General features: G+C 45.6%; 1 protein-coding gene across 1 annotated transcript; it reads left to right on the top strand.

Moving 5' to 3' along the window:
* Positions 1-3,313: 3,313 nt before the first annotated feature.
* On the top strand, positions 3,314-26,464 carry LOC127909035 (metabotropic glutamate receptor 5-like). Its single transcript, XM_052468891.1, has 5 exons — positions 3,314-3,580; positions 11,996-12,498; positions 17,751-18,194; positions 19,659-19,773; positions 26,415-26,464. Exons 2-5 carry the CDS (start codon positions 12,346-12,348, stop codon positions 26,462-26,464), a joined length of 762 nt encoding a protein of 253 aa, XP_052324851.1. The 5' UTR covers positions 3,314-3,580; positions 11,996-12,345.
* Positions 26,465-27,182: the final 718 nt, after the last annotated feature.

The following is a 27,182-nucleotide window of genomic DNA, read 5'->3' as shown; positions in this document are numbered from 1 at the left end:
GATACCATCTACTGTATCTTGCCTATGCCGCTCTGTACCATCACTCATTCATATATCCTTATGTACATATTCTTTATCCCCCTACACTTGTGTGTATAAGACAGTAGTTTTGGAATTGTTAGTTAGATTACTTGTTGGTTATTACTGCATTGTCGGAACTAGAAGCACAAGCATTTTGCTACACTCGCATTAACATCTGCTAACCATGTGTATGTGACAAATAAAATGTGATTTGATTTGACACAGGCTGTGTTAATGAAGCCCAGGTCTCTTTCCCTCACACAGAGCAGGTAATGTCATTTGGCCCAGCTGAACTATGTGGTAGTGAATGGAACATTTCTATATTTGTGTCTTTATTAATGGATGTGTGCAATTGTGTGTGCTGTCTGTTTAAGTGTGCCTGTGAGAGAGAGAAGGGGAGAGAGAGAGAGAGAGAAGGGGAGAGAGAAGGAGAGAGAGAGAGAGAGAGAGAGAGAGAGAGAGAGAGAGAGAGAGAGAGAGAGAGAGAGAGAGAGAGAGAGAGAGAGAGAGAGAGAGAGAGAGAGAGAGGGAGAGAGAGAAGGGGAGAGAGAGAGAGAGAGAGAGAGAGAAGGGGAGAGAAAGAGAGAGGAGAGAGACAAGAATCTTATAGTCAGATGGTCACTGCATCAGTTAAAGCATGTAGGTGTGTTCAAGTTAGTTTATTCATCATATACACATGATATACAGTACATGGAGTACGCAGTGCAACAAACAACTACACTCTTAGAAAAAAAGGGTAACCCTCTGAATAACCTTTTTGGTTCCAGGTAGAACTATTTTGGGTTCCATGTAGAACCATCAGTGTAAAGGGGGTTATAGAATTGAATAAATAAATGGGTAAAGAAAGAGTAATATAGAAAAAAAACCATGAGATAAAAATAGAATAGCGATTTAGCACAACCATTTTGAGAAAACAAGTAATTAAAGAAGAAATACACACTAAATATCAAAATCTAGAGGGAGCCTGCTAGATGTGCTGTAAGGCTTGTCGTTAAATGAAGACCAAGGTGCAGCGTGGTCGGCGTACATTTTCTTTTAATTTAAAATGTTCCACCAAAAACAATAAACAACTCAACGAACGTAAAGCTAGGAGTGCAAACACATGCAACAAACAAAGACAAGATCCCACAACTGAAGGTGGGAAAAGGGGCTGCCTAAGTATGATCCCCAATCAGAGACAACGATAGACAGATGCCTCTGATTGGGAACCATACTCGGCTAACAAAGAAATATAAATAAATTTCCCACCCTAGTCACACCCTGACCTACCAAATAGAGAATTTAAAGGATCTCTAAGGTCAGGCGTGACATGTGCGACCTATCCAGTCCGCCATGTGTGTGTTTGTGTGTGTAGGCTCCCTCTAGACTTTGCTATTTAGTGTGTATTTCTGCTTTAAATTCTTTGTTTGCTTTTAATGGTCTTCTAATCCCTCTCTCATTTGGCTGGCGATTTAATCCTGGCCTTGTTTATGACCAAGCCCCTAAAGACTCCCCCTGAATCTGTATCCGCCCATTCCATCCATCCATCTATTCACACAAAAACACTTAGCCTCTACACATTGAAAAGAGAGAGCACACAGAGAGTGCTGAGTGAAACACAGAGTGAGATACAGGTAGAGAGAAAGAGAGAGAGAGGGAGAGCGAGCAGAACGTGTCAGATTGGTGGGAGCCGTGCAGTGTGAGGGCGACAGACAGAGAGCGAGCGAAGAGCATGGGAACAAAGACTAGGGATTCCGTCGTTGCTAGGGTGAAAAAGTGGTATAATCACAACCATGATGCTCCGATCAGTGTGTGAAGAGTGGGGTTTCTCCAAGACATGCACCGTGGCCTAGTTCAGGTAGGCCTATTCAAATAGATTTTCCCATTTAACTTTTGGATGAGTCTAACATTCAGGAAAAACAACAGCAGTCAATTGTATTTATGTTTCTGTAAAAAGCATTGGGTTAAAAATGCAAAGTAATACATTTTCAATATCAAATTTAGGCTTTTACATTGATAGGATACTGTTGAGTTGTATTATTTTGTTCCTAAACGAACGATGAACATGTTAGATGAGTGTGTTTTCACGGTGAGAGGCGGGCTTGGCGGCTGTTTACTCGTGTGCATCATTGGCAATTGTGTCAAAGCCCGGTTGATCTCATCTGATTCCCGAGATATTTGTGGCATCCTGGAATTAGTGTTTATAACACAAAACTGTCCTCTCGTGGACTGCATTCTATTAGTTGGAAGTATAATATGACATCAGGAACATTTTAGCACCAAAGCATATTTTGACTGCCTGCAACAAAGCTTCTAGCTTTGTGATAGGCTATATTAATATTAGAGAGTATAATAGCCTAACTCTGTGTATTGTTCCCGCCTGCTGATGACAGTACTAATGATTTAGACTGCTGTTTGTGTTACTGAGACCAGCCTAATGTCTGTGTCTGTGTCTGTGTGTGTGTGTGTGTCTGTGTCTGTGTCTGTGTGTGTGTCTGTGTCTGTGTCTGTGTGTGTGTCTGTGTCTGTGTGTGTGTCTGTGTGTGTGTCTGTGTCTGTGTGTCTGTGTGTGTGTCTGTGCCTGTGTGTGTGTGTCTGTGTCTGTGTCTGTGTCTGTGTCTGTGTCTGTGTGTGTGTCTGTGTCTGTGTCTGTGTGTCTGTGTGTGTGTGTGTGTCTGTGTGTCTGTGTCTGTGTGTGTGTCTGTGTCTGTGAGAGAGAGATGAGTGACAGTGTCATTGATCAATAAACACACCCAGATGCTCATTCCATCAATATGTCTCAGGATGGCCACGGGGTGGTAGACTTGACATTCTCCTTTTGAGAGGGGACACACACACACACACACACACACACACACACACACACACACACACACACACACACACACACACACACACACACACACACACACACACACACACACACACACACACACACACACACACACTGTTAGTCACTGTGTGTGTGTGTTGTGTGATCTGGTGATCAGTGTGTTTGGTGATCTAGCCTAGTGTCACTGGTTCAATGCTGGGATTCATTCACAAACACTAGAATAGAGAAACTCAAAGGCACTAAACCGGACTTTTACTGGAGGGAAAGACGCGCGCTGAGCGGGGCTTCGAATGACACGAGGCAGTCACCTTGCGGTCTGAAAGCGGCAGGCGCAGCAGGAAATTACCCAAACAAAAAACACAAGCTCACCAACCGCAGTTCTCCCTGAGTGTAGTTGTGTCAGACAGACAAACACATATGACAGTCACTCCTCAGCACAGTGTGAGGATATAGAGAGCGGTCAGATAACGCTGCCCCGTCGCGAGACAGACTGGCTGAGAGGAGATAGAGAGAGGGGGATTGAAAGACCAGCGCAGAGAACAGAAGAGGGGGTTTGGCGCGCGATGCGTGAGCAGACATAGCACCAGCAGAGTTTGTGCGTGACATGAAGACGAGATGAGCTCGAGCTGTGGCCTTGGTCGCGAGCAGCCGGTGCTGGTTCTGTCGTTATCCCGTCGAAATTAACAAGGTCGAAGGCTACATGTGATGACACGAGCCCCCCGACCGTGGCAGGGTCAGATTGACACGGTAAGGCTCTCTGTGTATATATTTGGATTTAACGTAACTGCGCGTTCAGCCTGTGGATGCAACAGTGAGACACAGCAGATAGCCCACACTATGTTGACTTCATATGGAATGGAGAGACATGATTTTGGTTGACGTCAGACAAGGCTAATACTAATTTCAGATTATGTCTCTGTCATGTTTTTGCATTAATTGCCCGTTAAAAGCTCCTGCCAACGTGCACGTTACCGGGGTTGGTTATTGGTACGGTACCCCCTCCCCCAAATGCTATAGACTTTCTGTTCTCTCTCTGACATTATTCCGTGTAGCAGACAGCCTTCTTGCACTCCTGTCTTTAAGTCTGTCTGAACGGTGAGGATTTAGTTTAACATTGTCAAGAGAAAGATACAAGTTACAGAACTCTCTTCTCTGCAATGGTTGAGTGGGTAAACGGTGGCGCGCGCGACGACTGTTATGGTTCAATTTCAGCACCGCGGACAGCTCCGAAGGGCAAGCGCATGCAGCTACCACATCCGTCCCGTTTACACAGGCTATGAGACAGACATACAGACCATCGCCACGTCTTGTTATTTGACATTGTTAACCATGGAGCCAGGAGGGGAATGGGACAAGAAATGCCCTGCCTTTTCTAACACACCGACCCATTTGTTTCCACAATGCCACCATTATTAGCCAGATAATAAAACATTTGAAGAAAAAAAGTTACAGGCCCACTGGGCTAAAAATGGGCCAGTCTGCCCCTGCTTGGAGCACATTTCCATTGGCAGACTTCGCAGGGGAATTCATATAGGCTACACAGGCACAGAGATCCTATAAGTAATTTTATGGGCACAGGCTCATCATGTGAAAATCATGCTATCATCTCCCGCTCTGTTTACTCAACCAAACAATGACAACATCTACGAGCAATTTCAATCTCCCAGACGGTTGATTGTCCGTTCGGTGTATTAACGGGGTTTATTTAAAGCGTTAACCGTGGTGTGTTGAATGTGGCAGCCTAGCCTGTCAATTTCTACTGGTGTGAGAGAAGCGCAGTGTCCTCTGTAGCCTACGGGCTGATAAACATGCATGCCTAATTGATAAGATATATGTTTCTGTGAATGGGATACAGGGGGAATTCATTCGGTTCCGTAATAAAGTACATACAGAGCGACAGGTATGCAATACCGTCCGCAGAGAGCACGCGAGAAAAGAGAGAGTGAGTGAGATAGATGGAGTGCAAACAGTACAGACATCTACCAAAAAGCAATTAGTAGCCAAAAAATACAATCTCGCCTGGACAACTTTTTAGCCTTAACATTCTCCTACAGCAATGAAGGTGTAAATTTGGCCGTTTGGAACATAAACTTTATATTTGACAAATTAGCCTCCTAATCTAAAGAAGCATAGGTAAGAGCAAACCAGAAATAACAGATCATGAAAAATGGTTTGATAATGATTGCAAAAATCTAAGAAAGTCATTGAGAAATATATCTAATCAAAAACACAGAGAACCAGACAACAAAAATATACGCCTTCAATATTGGGAAAACTGAAGCAATACAAACACACCCTAAGAACAAAAAAGGAACAGAGCATTATAAATCAGCTGGATGGAAATGAGGAATCCATAGAATCAAACCTCTTCTGGGAGAATTGGAATAAATTAAACAAACCTCATCATGAGGAATTGGCTCTCCAAAATGGGGATATGTGGAGAAATCACTTTGCAAACCTCTACAGCAATATAACAAAGAGCCCAGAACAAAAATATATACAAGACAAATTACAAATCCCTGAATCAGCAGTCAAAGACTATCAGAATCCTGTGGATACCCCAATTTCAAAAGAAGAATTATTGGAAAAACTATGCACTCTCAAACCCCAAAAGGCCTGTTGGTGCTGACGGTATTTTAAATGAAATTATCAAATATACAGACCACAAATTCAAATTGGCTATACTCAAACTCTTCAACATTATCCTCACTGCAGGTATTTTCCCCGATATTTGGAACCAGGGATTGATCACACCAATCTATAGAAATGGAGACAAATTTGAGCCAAATAATTACAGAGGAATTTGCGTTAACAGCAACTTGGGAAAAATTCTCTGCAGTATTATAAATAGCAGACTACATCATTTCCTTGATGAACACAACATCCTGAGCAGAAGCCAGATTGGATTTCTAAACAACTATCACACAACAGACCACATTTACACCCTCCACACTCTAATTGATAAACAAGTAAACCAAAACAAAGGCTAAATCTACTCGTGTTTTGTAGATTTCAAGAAAGCATTTGATTCAATTTGGCACGAAGGTATTTTTTTTATAAACTAATAGAAAGTGGTATTGGAGGGATTTAAAAAAAATTAAATCAATGTACACTAAAAACAAATGTGTGGCTAAAATTGGCAACAAGCAAACAGACTTCTTCTCTCAGGGACGGGGAGTGAAACAGGGCTGTCCAATAAGTCCAACACTATTTAACATCTACGTTAATGAATTGGCAAAAACATTAGAAGAATCAGCAGCACCTGGTATCACCCTACACAACACTGAAATCAAGTGTCTGCTTTATGCAGATGACCTGGTGCTGCTGTCTCCCACTAAAGAGGGGTTACAGCAGCACCTAGATCGTCTGCACAGGTTCTGTCAGACCTGGGCTCTGAACGTTAACCACAGGTTCTGTTAGACCTGGGCTCTGAACGTTAACCACAGGTTCTGTTAGACCTGGGCTCTGAGCATTAACCACAGGTTCTGTCAGACCTGGGCTCTGACCGTTAACCACAGGTTCTGTCAGACCTGGGCTCTGACCGTTAACCACAGGTTCTGTTAGACCTGGGCTCTGAGCGTTAACCACAGGTTCTGTCAGACCTGGGCTCTGACCATTAACCACAGGTTCTGTCAGACCTGGGCTCTGACCGTTAACCACAGGTTCTGTCAGACCTGGGCTCTGACCGTTAACCACAGGTTCTGTTAGACCTGGGCTCTGAGCTTTAACCACAGGTTCTGTCAGACCTGGGCTCTGACCGTTAACCACAGGTTCTGTTAGACCTGGGCTCTGACCGTTAACCACAGGTTCTGTCAGACCTGGGCTCTGACCGTTAACCACAGGTTCTGTCAGACCTGGGCTCTGACCGTTAACCACAGGTTCTGTCAGACCTGGGCTCTGACCGTTAACCACAGGTTCTGTCAGACCCGCGCTCTCACCGCTAACCACAGTTTCTTTTAGACCTGGGCTCTGACCGTTAACCACAGGTTCTGTCAGACCTGGGCTCTGACCGTTAACCACAGTTTCTTTTAGACCTGGGCTCTGACCGTTAACCACAGGTTCTGTCAGACCTGGGCTCTGACCGTTAACCACAGGTTCTGTCAGACCTGGGCTCTGACCGTTAACCTAAAAAAACACAAAAATAATGATATTCCAAAAAAGGTCCGGAAATCAGAATGACATATAAATTCTATTTGGACACAGTTCTATTAGAACACACCAAAAACTACACATATCTAGGACTAAATAGCAGCAACACAGGTAGCTTTCACATGGCTGTGAATGAGCTGAGAGACAAAGCAAGAAGAGCATTCTATGACATTAAAAGGAACATCAAAATTGAAATTCCAATTAGAATCTGGCTCAAAATGTTTCAATCAGTTATAGAACCAATTGCTCTATATGGAAGGGAAGTATGGGGTCCAATCTCTAATAATGAATTTACCAAATGGGACAAACGTCCAATCGAAATACTGCATGCAGAGTTTTGCAAGACTGTATTGCAAGTGCAAAGAAAAACTCCAAATAATGCATGTAGAGCAGAATTGGGCCAATACCCCCCTCCTCATTCAGATAGAGAAAAGAGCCATCAAATTTTACAACCATCTAAAAACAAGTGACCCCAAAACATTCCATCACACAGCTCTGTAATGCCAAGAAATGAAACAAGAGAAGAGTCCCCTCAGCCAGTCCCCTTCACCAACCCAAACCAACCCCATAGAGCCTCAGGACAGCACTCTGGCCCAACCAAATCATCACAAAAAAAAAAATATATATATATATATATCACCTATTGGAAAGAAACAACAAAAAATAAAAGTAAACTTCAATGCTATTTGTCTCTAAACAGGCAGTACATGGTGGCAGACTATCTGACCACTGTGACTGATAGAAAACTGAGGAAAACACTGACTAGGTACAGACTCAGTATATACAGTCTGGCTATAGAGACCGGTCATCACAGACAGGGAGGACAGGCTGTGCTCACTCTGCTCCAGGGGAGAGGTAGAGACTGAGCTCCATTTCCTATTACACTGTGACAAATACTCAGACCTAAGAGAATATTTCTTTACCAAAATTATAATTCCATACAAAGAATTTGAAACTATAAAAGATGAAGAAAAAATCTAATATTTATTAGGTGAAAAGCCAAAATGTGCAGTTTTGGCATCCAAATATGTGTCCTCCTGCGACAACCTGAGGGACAGCCAGTGAAAAGTGCAAAGTAATGTCAATAATATTTACCATCTTGTTTTGTTTTGTCTTTCATACCACGTCATGTGTCTTCTCAGTCATGTTGACACTGGTCTACTGCCATTGCTTTAATGTTCTCATGAATATTGTTGTTGTAGTTGTTGTTAATGGTAATCCCATATCCACTACTACTATTATTATTGCTGTTGGTCCCACCATTTATTTATATATAAATATTTTATATATAAATGTATATTTTTATTTTTCGATATGTATACTTTGACAATGTAAGTAATAATGAACTTGCCATGTCAATAAAGTCAATTGAATTTAATTGAGAGGGGGGGAGTAAAGAAAGAGAGAGAGAGGGGGAGAGACAAAAAGAGAGACAAGGAGAGATAGAGAGACGAAAGAGAGAGAGGGGAGAGAGAGAGAGAGAGAGAGAGAGAGAGGGAGGGAGAGAGAGAGAGAGAGAGAGGAGATGAGAGGAGAGAGAGAGAGGGAGGGAGAGAGAGAGGAGAGATGAGAGGAGAGAGAGAGAGGGGGAGAGAGAGGGGGAGGGAGAGAGAGAGAGAGAGAGAGAGAGAGAGAGATGAGAGATGAGAAAGGAGAGAGAGGGAGAGAGAGAGAGGAGATGAGATGAGAGAAGAGAGAGAGAGGAGATGAGAGAAGAGAGAGAGAGGGGGAGAAAGAGAGGAGATGAAAGGAGAGAGAGGGAGAGAGAGAGGGGAGATGAGAAAGGAGAGAGGGAGAGAGAGAGGGGAGATGAGAGAAGAGAGAAAGGAGAGAGAGAGAGAGGGAGAGAGAGAAGAGAGAAATGAGAGAGAGGGAGAGAGAGAGAGGGGGGAGAGAGAGAGAGACGGTGGTGGAGAAGTCTGTACCATAATAAATCAGTCTCGTGGGCTGCAGGATGAATAGCTCTGAGGAAGAGGTCGGTGCAGCAGAATGGACCCAGCGCGAGCAGCTCTCCGGTTTACGGCGCTGTAATGATGCTGTCATATTAATGACATCCCTTGACCCAATCGTTTCCTGCCTACTGCTCGAGCTGTTGGGCCACTCTGCCAACATTCCGACGACCTTAATCAAGTATTTTTTTAATAAACATCAAAAACTTCAAGCGTTTACGCTGGACCCATCACCTAAAAAACAAATCTGTGTTCTGTGCTTCCCGCCCCTTGAAATATGTTTTACCTGTGGTTGACATGTGGTTATGCGTTGTTGAGGTGAGCTTGAATATATACTGAACAAAAATATAAATGCAACAATTTCAACTATTTTACTGAGTTAGAGTTCATATAAGGAAATTCATTAGGCCCTAATCTATGGATTTCACATTACTGAGCAGGGGCGCAGCCATGGGTGGGCCTGGGAGGGCATAGGACCACTCACTGGGGAGCCAGGACCACCCACTGGGGAGCCAGGCCCATCCACTGGGGAGCCAGGCCCATCCACTGGGGAGCCAGGACCACCCACTGGGGAGCCAGGCCCATCCACTGGGGAGCCAGGCCCATCCACTGGGGAGCCAGGCCCATCCACTGGGGAGCCAGGACCACCCACTGGGGAGCCAGGCCCATCCACTGGGGAGCCAGGCCCATCCACTGGGGAGCCAGGCCCATCCACTGGGGAGCCAGGCCCATCCACTGGGGAGCCAGGCCCATCCACTGGGGAGTCAGGCCCATCCACTGGGGAGCCAGGCCCATCCACTGGGGAGCCAGGACCACCCACTGGGGAGCCAGGCCCATCCACTGGGGAGCCAGGCCCATCCACTGGGGAGCCAGGCCCATCCACTGGGGAGCCAGGACCATCCACTGGGGAGCCAGGCCCATCCACTGGGGAGCCAGGCCCATCCACTGGGGAGCCAGGCCCATCCACTGGGGAGCCAGGCCCATCCACTGGGGAGCCAGGCCCATCCACTGGGGAGCCAGGACCACCCACTGGGGAGCCAGGCCCATCCACTGGGGAGCCAGGCCCTTCCACTGGGGAGCCAGGCCCATCCACTGGGGAGCCAGGACCACCCACTGGGGAAACAGGACAGTCAATCAGAAGGAGTTTTTCCCCACAAAAGGGCTTTATTACACACAGAAATACTCCTCAATTTCATAATCTAAAACGACGTTGGAGGCGGCTTATGGTAGAGAAATTAATAGCTCTGATGGACATTCCTGCAGTCAGCATGCCAATTGCACGCTCCCTCCAAACTTGAGACATCTGTGGCATTGTGTTGTGTGACAAAACTGGACATTTTAGAGTGGCTTTTTATTGTCGCCAAGCACAAAAGTGCACCTGTGTACTAAACAGGGATGTAAACAAATTTGTGCACAAAATTGGAGAGAAATAAGCTTTTTGTGCGTCTGAAAAATTTCTGGGACTTTTATTTCCGCTCATGAAACATGGGACCAACACTTTACATGTTGTGTTTAGATTTTTGTTGAGTATATTTGCTTAAAATACAAACAAGTTTTAGTTATAGTTTATGACATTAGGTAGAGGGACTGTGTTGTTCATCATGAGCGTTTTGTGAATTGGACCTTTGAAAAACTACACAAGGCCTCAATCATACAACTTATAGTGATATTCTGACGAGGCAATGGTGTGAAACTGGTAGGATTCATGTGAGAGTATGAGGCTGTTGGGATAGGTTTTCACTGGGTATGATTCCTGTGCTCTGAGGCTGTTTGGATAGGTTTTCACTGGGTATGATTCCTGTGCTCTGAGGCTGTTGGGATAGGTTTTCACTGGGTATGATTCCTGTGCTCTGAGGCTGTTTGGATAGGTTTTCACTGGGTATGATTCCTGTGCTCTGAGGCTGTTGGGATAGGTTTTCACTGGGTATGATTCCTGTGCTCTGAGGCTGTTTGGATAGGTTTTCACTGGGTATGATTCCTGTGCTCTGAGGCTGTTTGGATAGGTTTTCACTGGGTATGATTCCTGTGCTCTGAGGCTGTTTGGATAGGTTTTCACTGGGTATGATTCCTGTGCTCTGAGGCTGTTTGGATAGGTTTTCACTGGGTATGATTCCTGTGCTCTGAGGCTGTTTGGATAGGTTTTCACTGGGTATGATTCCTGTGCTCTGAGGCTGTTTGGATAGGTTTTCACTGGGTATGATTCCTGTGCTCTGAGGCTGTTTGGATAGGTTTTCACTGGGTATGATTCCTGTGCTCTGAGGCTGTTTGGATAGGTTTTCACTGGGTATGATTCCTGTGCTCTGAGGCTGTTTGGATAGGTTTTCACTGGGTATGATTCCTGTGCTCTGAGGCTGTTTGGATAGGTTTTCACTGGGATTCCTGTGCTCTGAGGCTGATTTTTCACTGGGTATGATTCCTGCTCTGAGGCTGTTTGGATAGGTTTTCACTGGGTATGATTCCTGTGCTCTGAGGCTGTTTGGATAGGTTTTCACTGGGTATGATTCCTGTGCTCTGAGGCTGTTTGGATAGGTTTTCACTGGGTATGATTCCTGTGCTCTGAGGCTGTTTGGATAGGTTTTCACTGGGTATGATTCCTGTGCTCTGAGGCACTGTTGATTCCTGGATAGGTTTAGCCACTGGGTATGATTCCTGTGCTCTGAGGCTGTTTGGATAGGTTTTCACTGGGTATGATTCCTGTGCTCTGAGGCTGTTTCACCATAGGTTTTCACTGGGTATGATTCCTGTGCTCTGAGGCTGTTGGGATAGGTTTTCACTGGGTATGATTCCTGTGCTCTGAGGCTGTTTGGATAGGTTTTCACTGGGTATGATTCCTGTGCTCTGAGGCTGTTGGGATAGGTTTTCACTGGGTATGATTCCTGTGCTCTGAGACTTGGTCTGGTGTTGTATGTTATTGTTCTCACTCCTCTCTGACAGCCTTCCCTGCTCCCTGATGTGTCACAGTTAGATAACAGATTGATGTGAAAACAGCCAAGTAAGCCACTATAAAGGATTGATTTCCCCCTGCCGCATTCAGACCCTAACCCCCCACTACCTCTGTTTACAGGTAATGACTCGCCCCTTTACCTGTCTGTTACCTGTTACCATGGAGACCACTGTTTCACCATAGAGGAGGATATTCCTCAACCAACCAGAGTGGAGTTCGCTTTCGACCAGAAGGATTCAAAAGTATTTCCCAGGATACACTGCTTCTCACTGGCACTCATTATTGTTAACGTGGCAATGGCCTTTCCTTGACCTCTGCAGCAGGAGGAGGAAGAGTTTCTTTGTGTGGTTGGTTTGGCTTGCCACCACTCCCCAATATGGAGAGGAACTTTACTCTTATGAAGCGTAATAGTTCTTGATCAAACTGGACATCATCAAGACATATTCTTAGTTAACAAACTGACCGATGAGATGATCTGGATCATCCTGGCCCTGCCCATGTGGGCGTGGCGTGGGACTGTTGGCGATTCCCAGGCTAACGAGCGGCGCGTCGTGGCACACATCCCTGGTGACATCATCATAGGAGCCCTGTTCTCTGTCCATCACCAGCCGACAGCGGACAAGGTACAACCCTCTGAGTCTAAGACATCCTGCATGTACACATGAATGACAGATGGTGTGAGTGTGATGGACAGTGGGGTCTGAAATTATTGGCACCCCGATAAAGATTAGCCAAAATTACTGTCAACAATAAATCATTTAAATACTGAGCTATATTTTTTGCTAAAAAAAATGGTTCCAATCCAAGTGCCAATGCTGTTTAGAAAACAGAAGGTGTTTACATTTGTTGTAGAAGATTAAAATGTAGCTGTTTGGCTCTGCACACCAGTGGGAATGTATGAGCAGAACAGAACCCCATACCTACTGTAAAATATGATGCTAGATCTTTAGTATTATGGGTCTGTTTATTTTCCACTGGTCCTGAGCTCTTTAAGGTCAACATCATTATGAACTTTACACACTAGCAGTACATTTTAGCCAAAAACCTGGTTGCCTCTGCAAGTGAATCTTCCAGCAAGAGTATCCTAAACACACATCGAAATCCAAAATGGAAACCATGTATCAGCCACAAAATCAACATTTTACAATGGTCATCTTAGCTTCCAGACTTGAAACCCATTGAAAACCTGTGGTTTGAATTGAAGAGGGCAGTCCAGGTGTCTTTGAATTGAAGAGGGCAGTCCAGGTGTCTTTGAATTGAAGAGGACAGTCCATATGCCTTTGAATTGAAGAGGACAGTCCATATGCCTTTGAATTGAAGAGGACAGTCCATATGCCTTTGAATTGAAGAGGACAGTCCATATGCCTTTGAATTGAAGAGGACAGTCCAGGTGTCTTTGAATTGAAGAGGACAGTCCAAATGTCTTTGAATTGAAGAGGACAGTCCATATGCCTTTGAATTGAAGAGGGCAGTCCAGGTGTCTTTGAATTGAAGAGGACAGTCCATATGCCTTTGAATTGAAGAGGACAGTCCATATGCCTTTGAATTGAAGAGGACAGTCCATATGCCTTTGAATTGAAGAGGACAGTCCATATGCCTTTGAATTGAAGAGGACAGTCCATATGCCTTTGAATTGAAGAGGGCAGTCCAGGTGTCTTTGAATTGAAGAGGACAGTCCAGGTGTCTTTGAATTGAAGAGGGCAGTCCAGGTGTCTTTGAATTGAAGAGGACAGTCCATATGTCTTTGAATTGAAGAGGACAGTCCATATGCCTTTGAATTGAAGAGGACAGTCCATATGCCTTTGAATTGAAGAGGACAGTCCATATGCCTTTGAATTGAAGAGGGCAGTCCAGGTGTCTTTGAATTGAAGAGGACAGTCCATATGCCTTTGAATTGAAGAGGACAGTCCATATGCCTTTGAATTGAAGAGGACAGTCCATATGCCTTTGAATTGAAGAGGACAGTCCATATGCCTTTGAATTGAAGAGGACAGTCCATATGCCTTTGAATTGAAGAGGACAGTCCATATGCCTTTGAATTGAAGAGGACAGTCCATATGCCTTTGAATTGAAGAGGACAGTCCATATGCCTTTGAATTGAAGAGGACAGTCCATATGCCTTTGAATTGAAGAGGACAGTCCATATGCCTTTGAATTGAAGAGGACAGTCCATATGCCTTTGAATTGAAGAGGACAGTCCATATGCCTTTGAATTGAAGAGGACAGTCCATATGCCTTTGAATTGAAGAGGACAGTCCATATGCCTTTGAATTGAAGAGGACAGTCCATATGCCTTTGAATTGAAGAGGACAGTCCATATGCCTTTGAATTGAAGAGGACAGTCCATATGCCTTTGAATTGAAGAGGACAGTCCATATGCCTTTGAATTGAAGAGGACAGTCCATATGCCTTTGAATTGAAGAGGACAGTCCATATGCCTTTGAATTGAAGAGGACAGTCCATATGCCTTTGAATTGAAGAGGACAGTCCATATGCCTTTGAATTGAAGAGGACAGTCCATATGCCTTTGAATTGAAGAGGACAGTCCATATGCCTTTGAATTGAAGAGGACAGTCCATATGCCTTTGAATTGAAGAGAGACAGTCCATATGCCTTTGAATTGAAGAGGACAGTCCATATGCCTTTGAATTGAAGAGGACAGTCCATATGCCTTTGAATTGAAGAGGACAGTCCATATGCCTTTGAATTGAAGAGGACAGTCCATATGCCTTTGAATTGAAGAGGACAGTCCATATGCCTTTGAATTGAAGAGGACAGTCCATATGCCTTTGAATTGAAGAGGACAGTCCATATGCCTTTGAATTGAAGAGGACAGTCCATATGCCTTTGAATTGAAGAGGACAGTCCATATGCCTTTGAATTGAAGAGGACAGTCCATATGCCCATTTTTGAATTGAAGAGGACAGTCCATATGCCTTTGAATTGAAGAGGACAGTCCATATGCCTTTGAATTGAAGAGGACAGTCCATATGCCTTTGAATTGAAGAGGACAGTCCATATGCCTTTGAATTGAAGAGGACAGTCCATATGCCTTTGAATTGAAGAGGACAGTCCATATGCCTTTGAATTGAAGAGGACAGTCCATATGCCTTTGAATTGAAGAGGACAGTCCATATGCCTTTGAATTGAAGAGGACAGTCCATATGCCTTTGAATTGAAGAGGACAGTCCATATGCCTTTGAATTGAAGAGGACAGTCCATATGCCTTTGAATTGAAGAGGACAGTCCATATGCCTTTGAATTGAAGAGGACAGTCCATATGCCTTTGAATTGAAGAGGACAGTCCATATGCCTTTGAATTGAAGAGGACAGTCCATATGCCTTTGAATTGAAGAGGACAGTCCATATGCCTTTGAATTGAAGAGGACAGTCCATATGCCTTTGAATTGAAGAGGACAGTCCATATGCCTTTGAATTGAAGAGGACAGTCCATATGCCTTTGAATTGAAGAGGACAGTCCATATGCCTTTGAATTGAAGAGGACAGTCCATATGCCTTTGAATTGAAGAGGACAGTCCATATGCCTTTGAATTGAAGAGGACAGTCCATATGCCTTTGAATTGAAGAGGACAGTCCATATGCCTTTGAATTGAAGAGGACAGTCCATATGCCTTTGAATTGAAGAGGACAGTCCATATGCCTTTGAATTGAAGAGGACAGTCCATATGCCTTTGAATTGAAGAGGACAGTCCATATGCCTTTGAATTGAAGAGGACCGTCCAAATGCCTTTGAATTGAAGAGGACAGTCCATATGCCTTTGAATTGAAGAGGACAGTCCATATGCCTTTGAATTGAAGAGGACAGTCCATATGCCTTTGAATTGAAGAGGACAGTCCAAATGCACAGACAAAGGATATCAGGGATCTGAAAGGGTTCTGACTGGAGGACTGGTCTAAGATCTCTCCCAATGTGTTCTCCAACTCAGAAAACAGTGTTGTTATCCTCGCATAGTGAAGGAAAAAACAGGGGTGTCAATAATTTTGACCCCTACCTTTTTGAGAAGAAAACTATTACTATTAAACATAATATATTTCTCTGAGCAATTGTATTAGTACAAAATAACACAATTTCAGTCCTTTTTGCTATTCTTTGTCAGGGGTGTCAATAATTTCAGACTGTGTGACGGTGTATGTTATCCACCCAAGGTGTAAGATATCAAATCAAATTAAATAGCGTAAGCAGTACGCTATCCAGTGTGTGTGTGTGTGTGTGTGTGTGTAGTGATGCTGTATATGTGTGTGTAGTGATGCTGTATATGTGTGTAGTGATGCTGTATGTGTGTGTGTATTGATGCTGTATATGTGTGTGTAGTGATGCTGTATATGTTTGTGTAGTGATGCTGTATATGTGTGTGTAGTGATGCTGTATATGTGTGTGTAGTGATGCTGTATATGTGTGTGTAGTGATGCTGTATATGTGTGTGTAGTGATGCTGTATGTGTGTGTGTAGTGATGCTGTATATGTGTGTGTAGTGATGCTGTATATGTGTGTGTAGTGATGCTGTATATGTGTGTGTAGTGATGCTGTATATATGTGTGTAGTGATGCTGTATATATGTGTGTAGTGATGCTGTATATGTGTGTAGTGATGCTGTATGTGTGTGTGTATTGATGCTGTATATGTGTGTGTAGTGATGCTGTATATGTGTGTGTAGTGATGCTGTATATGTGTGTGTAGTGATGCTGTATATGTGTGTGTAGTGATGCTGTATGTGTGTGTGTAGTGATGCTGTATGTGTGTGTGTAGTGATGCTGTATATGTGTGTGTAGTGATGCTGTATATGTGTGTGTAGTGATGCTGTATATGTGTGTGTAGTGATGCTGTATATGTGTGTGTAGTGATGCTGTATATGTGTGTGTAGGGATGCTGTATATGTGTGTGTAGTGATGCTGTATATGTGTGTGTAGTGATGCTGTATATGTGTGTGTAGTGATGCTGTATATGTGTGTGTAGTGATGCTGTATATGTGTGTATAGTGATGCTGTATATGTGTGTGTAGTGATGCTGTATATGTGTGTGTAGTGATGCTGTATATGTGTGTGTAGTGATGCTGTATGTGTGTGTGTAGTGATGCTGTATGTGTGTGTGTAGTGATGCTGTATGTGTGTGTGTAGTGATGCTGTATATGTGTGTGTAGTGATGCTGTATATGTGTGTGTAGTGATGCTGTATATGTGTGTGTAGTGATGCTGTATATGTGTGTGTAGTGATGCTGTATATGTGTGTGTAGTGATGCTGTATATGTGTGTGTAGTGATGCTGTATATGTGTGTGTAGTGATGCTGTATGTGTGTGTGTAGTTATGCTGTATGTGTGTGTGTAGTGATGCTGTATGTGTGTGTGTAGTGATGCTGTATATGTGTGTGTAGTGATGCTGTATATGTGTGTGTAGTGATGCTGTATATGTGTGTGTAGTGATGCTGTATATGTGTGTGTAGTGATGCTGTATATATGTGTGTAGTGATGCTGTATATGTGTGTGTAGTGATGCTGTCCTGTATGTGTGTGTAGTGATGCTGTATATGTGTGTGTAGTGATGCTGTATATGTGTGTGTAGTGATGCTGTATATGTGTGTGTAGTGATGCTGTATGTGTGTGTGTAGTGATGCTGTATGTGTGTGTGTAGTGATGCTGTATATGTGTGTGTAGTGATGCTGTATATGTGTGTGTAGTGATGCTGTATATGTGTGTGTAGTGATGCTGTATATGTGTGTGTAGTGATGCTGTATATGTGTGTGTAGTGATGCTGTATATGTGTGTGTAGTGATGCTGTATATGTGTGTGTAGTGATGCTGTATATGTGTGTGTAGTGATGCTGTATATGTGTGTGTGATGACGTGTGTGTTCCTCCCCCAGGTACACGAACGTAAATGCGGCTCGGTGCGCGAGCAGTACGGTATCCAGCGTGTTGAGGCCATGCTGCACACTCTAGACCGTATCAACGCTGACCCCCATATCCTCCCCAACATCAGCCTGGGCTGTGAGATAAGAGACTCCTGCTGGCACTCTGCTGTGGCCCTGGAGCAGAGCATTGAGTTCATACGAGACTCCCTGGTGTCCTCCGACGAGGCCGAGGTGGGGGGAGGCAGTGTGTGGGGGGGAGGCGGGGGAGGAGCCGACGGGAGGGGAGGGCCGAGGTGTGCGGACCATGCTGCAACCCCCATGCGGGGGAAGAAGCCCATCGTCGGGCTGATAGGACCAGGCTCCAGCTCTGTGGCCATCCAGGTCCAGAACCTCCTACAGCTCTTCAACATACCCCAGATCGCCTACTCTGCTACCAGCATGGACCTCAGTGACAAGGTAGGCACACAATTATTTTACATTTACATTTACATTTAAGTCATTTAGCAGACGCTCTTATCCAGAGCGACTTACAAATTGGTGCAAACACCAATTTGACAACCAGTGGAACAGCCACTTGCATCTAAATCTTGTTGGGGGAAAGGGGGGTGAGAAGGATTACTTACCCTTACTTACCCTATCCTAGGTATTCCTTGAAGAGGTGGGGTTTCAGGTGTCTCCGGAAGGTGGTGATTGACTCCGCTGTCCTGGCGTCGTGAGGGAGTTTGTTCCACCATTGGGGGCCAGAGCAGCGAACAGTTTTGACTGGGCTGAGCGGGAACTGTACTTCCTCAGTGGTAGGGAGGCGAGCAGGCCAGAGGTGGATGAACGCAGTGCCCTTGTTTGGGTGTAGGGCCTGATCAGAGCCTGGAGGTACTGAGGTGCCGTTCCCCTCACAGCTCCGTAGGCGAGCACCATGGTCTTGTAGCGGATGCGAGCTTCAACTGGAAGCCAGTGGAGAGAGCGGAGGAGCGGGGTGACGTGAGAGAACTTGGGAAGGTGAACACCAGACGGGCTGCGGCGTTCTGGATGAGTTGTAGGGGTTTAATGGCACAGGCAGGGAGCCCAGCCAACAGCGAGTTGCAGTAATCAAGACGGGAGATGACAAGTGCCTGGATTAGGACCTGCGCCGCTTCCTGTGTGAGGCAGGGTCGTACTCTGCGGATGTTGTAGAGCATGAACCTACAGGAACGGGACACCGCCTTGATGTTAGTTGAGAACGTCAGGGTGTTGTCCAGGATCACGCCAAGGTTCTTAGCGCTCTGGGAGGAGGACACAATGGAGTTGTCAACCGTGATGGCGAGATCATGGAACGGGCAGTCCTTCCCCGGGAGGAAGAGGAGCTCCGTCTTGCTGAGGTTCAGCTTGAGGTGGTGATCCGTCATCCACACTGATATGTCTGCCAGACATGCAGAGATGCGATTCGCCACCTGGTCATCAGAAGGGGGAAAGGAGAAGATTAATTGTGTGTCGTCTGCATAGCAATGATAGGAGAGACCATGTGAGGTTATGACAGAGCCAAGTGACTTGGTGTATAGCGAGAATAAGAGAGGGCCTAGAACAGAGCCCTGGGGGACACCAGTGGTGAGAGCGCGTGGTGAGGAGACAGATTTTCTAGTCTGTTTGACTCTATTCTATTTTCTCTGATCTACTTCATTCTAAATCTATTTTAATAGTACTTTATGAGTATCCTACTGTGTTTCTCCTCAACAGAATCTGTATAAGTACTTTATAAGTACTGTTTCTCACCAACAGAGTCTGTATAAGTACTTTATAAGTACTGTTTCTCCTCAACAGAATCTGTATAAGTACTTTATAAGTACTGTTTCTCTTCAACAGAATCTGTATAAGTACTTTATAAGTACTGTTTCTCTTCAACAGAATCTGTATAAGTACTTTATAAGTACTGTTTCTCACCAACAGAGTCTGTATAAGTACTTTATGAGGGTGGTGCCATCAGATGCTCAGCAGGCCAGAGCCATGGTGGACATTGTCAAGAGATACAACTGGAGCTACGTCTCTGCCATCCACACCGAGGGTAAGAATATACAAGCCCCCCTACAGTGGAAGGGTAAGAATATACAAGCCCCCCTCAGTGGCAGGGTTAGAATACACAAGCCCCCCTACAGTGGCAGGGTTAGAACACACAAGCCCCCCTACAGTGGCAGGGTTAGAATATACAAGCCCACTACAGTGGCAGGGTTAGAGTACACAAGCCCCCCTACAGTGGCAGGGTTAGAATATACAAGCCCCATACAGTGGCAGGGTTAGAATATACAAGCCCCCTACAGTGGCAGGGTTAGAGTACACAAGCCCCCCTACAGTGGCAGGGTTAGAATATACAAGCCCCCTACAGTGGCAGGGTTAGAATATACAAGCCCCCTACAGTGGCAGGGTTAGAATACACAAGCCCCCCTACAGTGGCAGGGTTAGAATATACAAGCCCCCTACAGTGGCAGGGTTAGAATATACAAGCCCCATATAGTGGCAGGGTTAGAATATACAAGCCCCCTACAGTGGCAGGGTTAGAATATACAAGCCCCCTACAGTGGCAGGGTTAGAATATACAAGCCCCCTACAGTGGCAGGGTTAGAATATACAAGCCCCCTACAGTGGCAGGGTTAGAATATACAAGCCCCCTACAGTGGCAGGGTTAGAATACACAAGCCCCCTACAGTGGCAGGGTTAGAATATACAAGCCCCATACAGTGGCAGGGTTAGAATTTTCAAGCCCCATACAGTGGCAGGGTTAGAATATACAAGCCCCCCTACAGTGGCAGGGTTAGAATACACAAGCCCCCCTACAGTGGCAGGGTTAGAATATACAAGCCCCATACAGTGGCAGGGTTAGAATTTTCAAGCCCCATACAGTGGCAGGGTTAGAATATTACAAGCCCCCCTACAGTGGCAGGGTTAGAATATACAAGCCCCCTACAGTGGCAGGGTTAGAATATACAAGCCTCATATAGTGGCAGGGTTAGAATATACAAGCCCCCTACAGTGGCAGGGTTAGAATATACAAGCCCCCCTACAGTGGCAGGGTTAGAATATACAAGCCCCATACAGTGGCAGGGTTAGAATATACAAGCCCCCTACAGTGGCAGGGTTAGAATATACAAGCCCCCTACAGTGGCAGGGTTAGAATACACAAGCCCCCTACAGTGTCAGGGTTAGAATATACAAGCCCCCTACAGTGGCAGGGTTAGAATATACAAGCCCCCCTACAGTGGCAGGGTTAGAATATACAAGCCCCATACAGTGGCAGGGTTAGAATTTTCAAGCCCCATACAGTGGCAGGGTTAGAATATACAAGCCCCCCTACAGTGGCAGGGTTAGAATATACAAGCCCCATACAGTGGCAGGGTTAGAATTTTCAAGCCCCATACAGTGGCAGGGTTAGAATATTACAAGCCCCCCTACAGTGGCAGGGTTAGAATATACAAGCCCCCTACAGTGGCAGGGTTAGAATATACAAGCCTCATATAGTGGCAGGGTTAGAATATACAAGCCCCCTACAGTGGCAGGGTTAGAATATACAAGCCCCCTACAGTGGCAGGGTTAGAATATACAAGCCCCATATAGTGGCAGGGTTAGAATATACAAGCCCCCTACAGTGGCAGGGTTAGAATATACAAGCCCCCTACAGTGGCAGGGTTAGAATACACAAGCCCCCTACAGTGTCAGGGTTAGAATATACAAGCCCCCTACAGTGGCAGGGTTAGAATATACAAGCCCCATATAGTGGCAGGGTTAGAATATACAAGCCCCCTACAGTGGCAGGGTTAGAATATACAAGCCCCCCCTACAGTGGCAGGGTTAGAATATACAAGCCCCATACAGTGGCAGGGTTAGAATATACAAGCCCCCTACAGTGGCAGGGTTAGAATATACAAGCCCCATACAGTGGCAGGGTTAGAATATTCAAGCCCCATACAGTGGCAGGGTTAGAATATACAAGCCCCCCATGGGCAGTGGCAGGGTTAGAATATACAAGCCCCATACAGTGGCAGGGTTAGAATAGCCCCCTAGTGGCAGGGTTAGAATTACAAGCCCCCTACAGTGGCAGGGTAGAATATACAAGCCCCCTACAGTGGCAGGGTTAGAATATACAAGCCCCCAGTGGCAGGGTTAGAATATACAAGCCCCCTACAGTGGCAGGGTTAGAATATACAAGCCCCCACAGTGGCAGGGTTAGAATATACAAGCCCCCTACAGTGGCAGGGTTAGAGTTACCCCCTACAGTGGCAGGGTTAGAATATACAAGCCCCCTACAGTGGCAGGGTTAGAATCTGGTTAGAATATACAAGCCCCCTACAGTGGCAGGGTTAGAATATACAAGCCCCTACAGTGGCAATATACAAGCCCCCTACAGTGGCAGGGTTAGAATATACAAGCCCCATACAGTGGCAGGGTTAGAATATACAAGCCCCACAGTGGCAGGGTTAGAATATACAAGCCCCTACAGTGGCAGGGTTAGAATATACACAGTGGCAGGGTTAGAATACAAGCCCCACAGTGGCAGGGTTAGAATATACAAGCCCCCTACAGTGGCAGGGTTAGAATATACAGTGGCAGGGTTAGAATATACAAGCCCCATACAGTGGCAGGGTTAGAATATACAAGCCCCATACAGTGGCAGGGTTAGAATATACAAGCCCCTACAGTGGCAGGGTTAGAATATACAAGCCCCCTACAGTGGCAGGGTTAGAATATACAAGCCCCCTACAGTGGCAGGGTTAGAATATACAAGCCCCTACAGTGGCAGGGTTAGAATATACAAGCCCCCTACAGTGGCAGGGTTAGAATATACAAGCCCCATACAGTGGCAGGGTTAGAATATTTCAAGCCCCATACAGTGGCAGGGTTAGAATATACAAGCCCCCACCAGGGTTAGAATACAAGCCCCAAGTGGCCCCTACAGTGGCAGGGTTAGAATATACAAGCCCCCTACAGTGGCAGGGTTAGAATATACAAGCCCCATACAGTGGCAGGGTTAGAATTTTCAAGCCCCATACAGTGGCAGGGTTAGAATATACAAGCCCCCTACAGTGGCAGGGTTAGAATATACAAGCCCCATACAGTGGCAGGGTTAGAATTTCAAGCCAGTGGCAGGGTTAGAATATACAAGCCCCCTACAGTGGCAGGGTTAGAATATACAAGCCCCCACAGTGGCAGGGTTAGAATATACAAGCCCCCTACAGTGGCAGGGTTAGAATATACAAGCCCCATACAGTGGCAGGGTTAGAATATACAAGCCCCATACAGTGGCAGGGTTAGAATATACAAGCCCCCTACAGTGGCAGGGTTAGAATATACAAGCCCCCTACAGTGGCAGGGTTAGAATATACAAGCCCCTACAGTGGCAGGGTTAGAATACACAAGCCCCCTACAGTGTCAGGGTTAGAATATACAAGCCCCCTACAGTGGCAGGGTTAGAATATACAAGCCCCATATAGTGGCAGGGTGAATATGCCCCCTACAGTGGCAGGGTTAGAATATACAAGCCCCATACAGTGGCAGGGTTAGAATTTTCAAGCCCCATACAGTGGCAGGGTTAGAATATACAAGCCCCCTACAGTGGCAGGGTTAGAATATACAAGCCCCCTACAGTGGCAGGGTTAGAATATACAAGCCCCATACAGTGGCAGGGTTAGAATTTTCAAGCCCCATACAGTGGCAGGGTTAGAATATTACAAGCCCCCTACAGTGGCAGGGTTAGAATATACAAGCCCCTACAGTGGCAGGGTTAGAATATACAAGCCTCATATAGTGGCAGGGTTAGAATATACAAGCCCCCTACAGTGGCAGGGTTAGAATATACAAGCCCCCCTACAGTGGCAGGGTTAGAATATACAAGCCCCATACAGTGGCAGGGTTAGAATATACAAGCCCCCTACAGTGGCAGGGTTAGAATATACAAGCCCCCTACAGTGGCAGGGTTAGAATACACAAGCCCCCTACAGTGTCAGGGTTAGAATATACAAGCCCCCTACAGTGGCAGGGTTAGAATATACAAGCCCCCTACAGTGGCAGGGTTAGAATATACAAGCCCCATACAGTGGCAGGGTTAGAATTTTCAAGCCCCATACAGTGGCAGGGTTAGAATATACAAGCCCCCACAGTGGCAGGGTTAGAATATACAAGCCCCATACAGTGGCAGGGTTAGAATATTCAAGCCCCATACAGTGGCAGGGTTAGAATATACAAGCCCCTACAGTGGCAGGGTTAGAATATACAAGCCCCTACAGTGGCAGGGTTAGAATATACAAGCCCCTACAGTGGCAGGGTTAGAATATACAAGCCCCCTACAGTGGCAGGGTTAGAATATACAAGCCCCTACAGTGGCAGGGTTAGAATATACAAGCCCCCTACAGTGGCAGGGTTAGAATATACAAGCCCCAGTGGCAGGGTACAGTGGCAGGGTTAGAATATACAAGCCCCTACAGTGGCAGGGTTAGAATATACAAGGGTTAGAATATACAAGCCCCTACAGTGGCAGGGTTAGAATATACAAGCCCCCTACAGTGGCAGGGTTAGAATATACAAGCCCCATACAGTGGCAGGGTTAGAATATACAAGCCCCCTACAGTGGCAGGGTTAGAATATACAAGCCCCATACAGTGGCAGGGTTAGAATATACAAGCCCCCTACAGTGGCAGGGTTAGAATATACAAGCCCCCTACAGTGGCAGGGTTAGAATATACAAGCCCCCTACAGTGGCAGGGTTAGAATATACAAGCCCCCTACAGTGGCAGGGTTAGAATATACAAGCCCCCTACAGTGGCAGGGTTAGAATATACAAGCCCCATACAGTGGCAGGGTTAGAATATACAAGCCCCCTACAGTGGCAGGGTTAGAATATACAAGCCCCCTACAGTGGCAGGGTTAGAATATTACAAGCCCCCCTACAGTGGCAGGGTTAGAATATACAAGCCCCCTACAGTGGCAGGGTTAGAATATACAAGCCCCATATAGTGGCAGGGTTAGAATATACAAGCCCCCTACAGTGGCAGGGTTAGAATATACAAGCCCCCCTACAGTGGCAGGGTTAGAATATACAAGCCCCATACAGTGGCAGGGTTAGAATATACAAGCCCCCTACAGTGGCAGGGTTAGAATATACAAGCCCCCTACAGTGGCAGGGTTAGAATATACAAGCCCCATACAGTGGCAGGGTTAGAATATACAAGCCCCCTACAGTGGCAGGGTTAGAATATACAAGCCCCCTACAGTGGCAGGGTTAGAATTAGAATATACAGGGCCCCATACAGTGGCAGGGTTAGAATATACAAGCCCCTACAGTGGCAGGGTTAGAATATACAAGCCCCCTACAGTGGCAGGGTTAGAATATACAAGCCCCCTACAGTGGCAGGGTTAGAATATACAAGCCCCCTACAGTGGCAGGGTTAGAATATACAAGCCCCATACAGTGGCAGGGTTAGAATATACAAGCCCCCTACAGTGGCAGGGTTAGAATATACAAGCCCCCTACAGTGGCAGGGTTAGAATATACAAGCCCCATACAGTGGCAGGGTTAGAATATACAAGCCCCATACAGTGGCAGGGTTAGAATATACAAGCCCCATACAGTGGCAGGGTTAGAATATACAAGCCCCATACAGTGGCAGGGTTAGAATATACAGTGGCAGGGTTAGAATATACCCCCATACAGTGGCAGGGTTAGAATATACAAGCCCCTTACAGTGGCAGGGTTAGAATATACAAGCCCCATACAGTGGCAGGGTTAGAATATACAAGCCCCATACAGTGGCAGGGTTAGAATATACAAGCCCCCTACAGTGGCAGGGTTAGAATATACAAGCCCCATACAGTGGCAGGGTTAGAATATACAAGCCCCCTACAGTGGCAGGGTAAGAATATGCTCTGTGTGTCTTTCCATCTTCTTTTTCTGCTGCTCTGTGGCCATTCACACAAACAAGCACATTTGAGAGAATGTGTTTTTGATATTGAGTTTGTGTGTTTCCCTCTTCCCACTCACATCCATTGCTTCCTCTGCTGGCCCTCCCTCCCTCTCTCTCTCTCTGGGCGCTGATGACTGGCTGTAATTAATCTGTGCTTTGGCCACAAAGGGAAGCAGGTCTTTAGCTGAACTGTCAATTAGAGTTACACCTTAACACACACACACACACACACACACACACACACACACACACACACACACACACACACACACACACACACACACACACACACACACACACACACACACACACACACACACACACACACACACACACACACACACACACACACACAGAGGGTCTGGCACAGGACTCCTCATCCCCTCCAGCATCGCCAAACTTGTATGTGTCTGTCTCTGTGTCTCTGTGTTGTGAATACGAGGCTTTCTGTCTCTGTGTTGTGAATACGAGGCTTTCTGTCTCTGTGTTGTGAATATAAGGTTTTCTCTCTCTGTGTTGTGAATATAAGGTTTTCTCTCTCTGTGTTGTGAATACGAGGTTTTCTCTCTGTGTTGTGAATATGAGGCTTCCTCTCTATGTGTTGTGAATACAAGGTTTTCTCTCTCTGTGTTGTGAATGCGAGGCTTTCTGTCTCTGTGTTGTGAATACAAGGCTTTCTGTCTGTGTTGTGAATACGAGGCTTTCTCTCTCTGTGTTGTGAATACGAGGCTTTCTGTCTCTGTGTTGTGAAAACTAGGCTTTCTGTCTCTGTGTTGTGAATACGAGGATTTAGGAGTGTTTCTGTAAGTTTGTCTCGTCTCGTCTCATTTCTCAAAGACGACTGCTCTTCCTCTTCTAGAGAGAGGGAGAAGGAGAGAGAGAGAAAAGGAGAGCGAGAAGGAGGAAGGGGACAGTGATATGATGAGAGAGAGAGATAAAGCAGAAAGGAGGATCATGGAAACAGGAAGAGAAAGAGAGAGAACAGGAGACAGTAAAAGAGAGGGAGAAAGAAAGAAAAGTACAGTATAAACACAGAGGAAGAGAGAGGTTAGAGGTTAGAGGGAACATAAACACAGAGGAAGAGAGAGGTTAGAGGGAACATAAACACAGAGGAAGAGAGAGGTTAGAGGGAACATAAACACAGAGGAAGAGAGAGGTTAGAGGGTAGAGGGAACATAAACACAGAGGAAGAGAGAGGTTAGAGGGTAGAGGGAACATAAACACAGAAGAAGAGAGAGATTAGAGGGTAGAGGGAACATAAACACAGAGGAAGAGAGAGGTTAGAGGTTAGAGGGAACATAAACACAGAGGAAGAGAGAATTAGAGGGAACATAAACACAGAGGAAGAGAGAGGTTAGAGGGAACATAAACACAGAGGAAGAGAGAGGTTAGAGGTTAGAGGGAACATAAACACAGAGGAAGAGAGAGGTTAGAGGGAACATAAACACAGAGGAAGAGAGAGGTTAGAGGGAACATAAACACAGAGGAAGAGAGAGGTTAGAGGGAACATAAACACAGAGGAAGA

Source organism: Oncorhynchus keta, chromosome 18 (assembly GCF_023373465.1).
Source record: "Oncorhynchus keta strain PuntledgeMale-10-30-2019 chromosome 18, Oket_V2, whole genome shotgun sequence".
NCBI lineage: Eukaryota > Metazoa > Chordata > Actinopteri > Salmoniformes > Salmonidae > Oncorhynchus > Oncorhynchus keta.
The sequence above is the reverse complement of the archived record's forward strand: the minus strand, read 5'-3'. Positions and strand labels throughout refer to the sequence as shown.

Bases quoted from the DNA above. Each gene is read 5' to 3' on its own strand.
- LOC127909035 (XM_052468891.1), top strand. From the start codon at position 12,346: ATGATCTGGATCATCCTGGCCCTGCCCATGTGGGCGTGGCGTGGGACT. The intron at 18,195-19,658 runs GTAGGCACACAA...TCTCACCAACAG, and splicing joins GCATGGACCTCAGTGACAAG to AGTCTGTATAAGTACTTTAT. The intron at 19,774-26,414 runs GTAAGAATATAC...TGTGAAAACTAG, and splicing joins CTCTGCCATCCACACCGAGG to GCTTTCTGTCTCTGTGTTGT.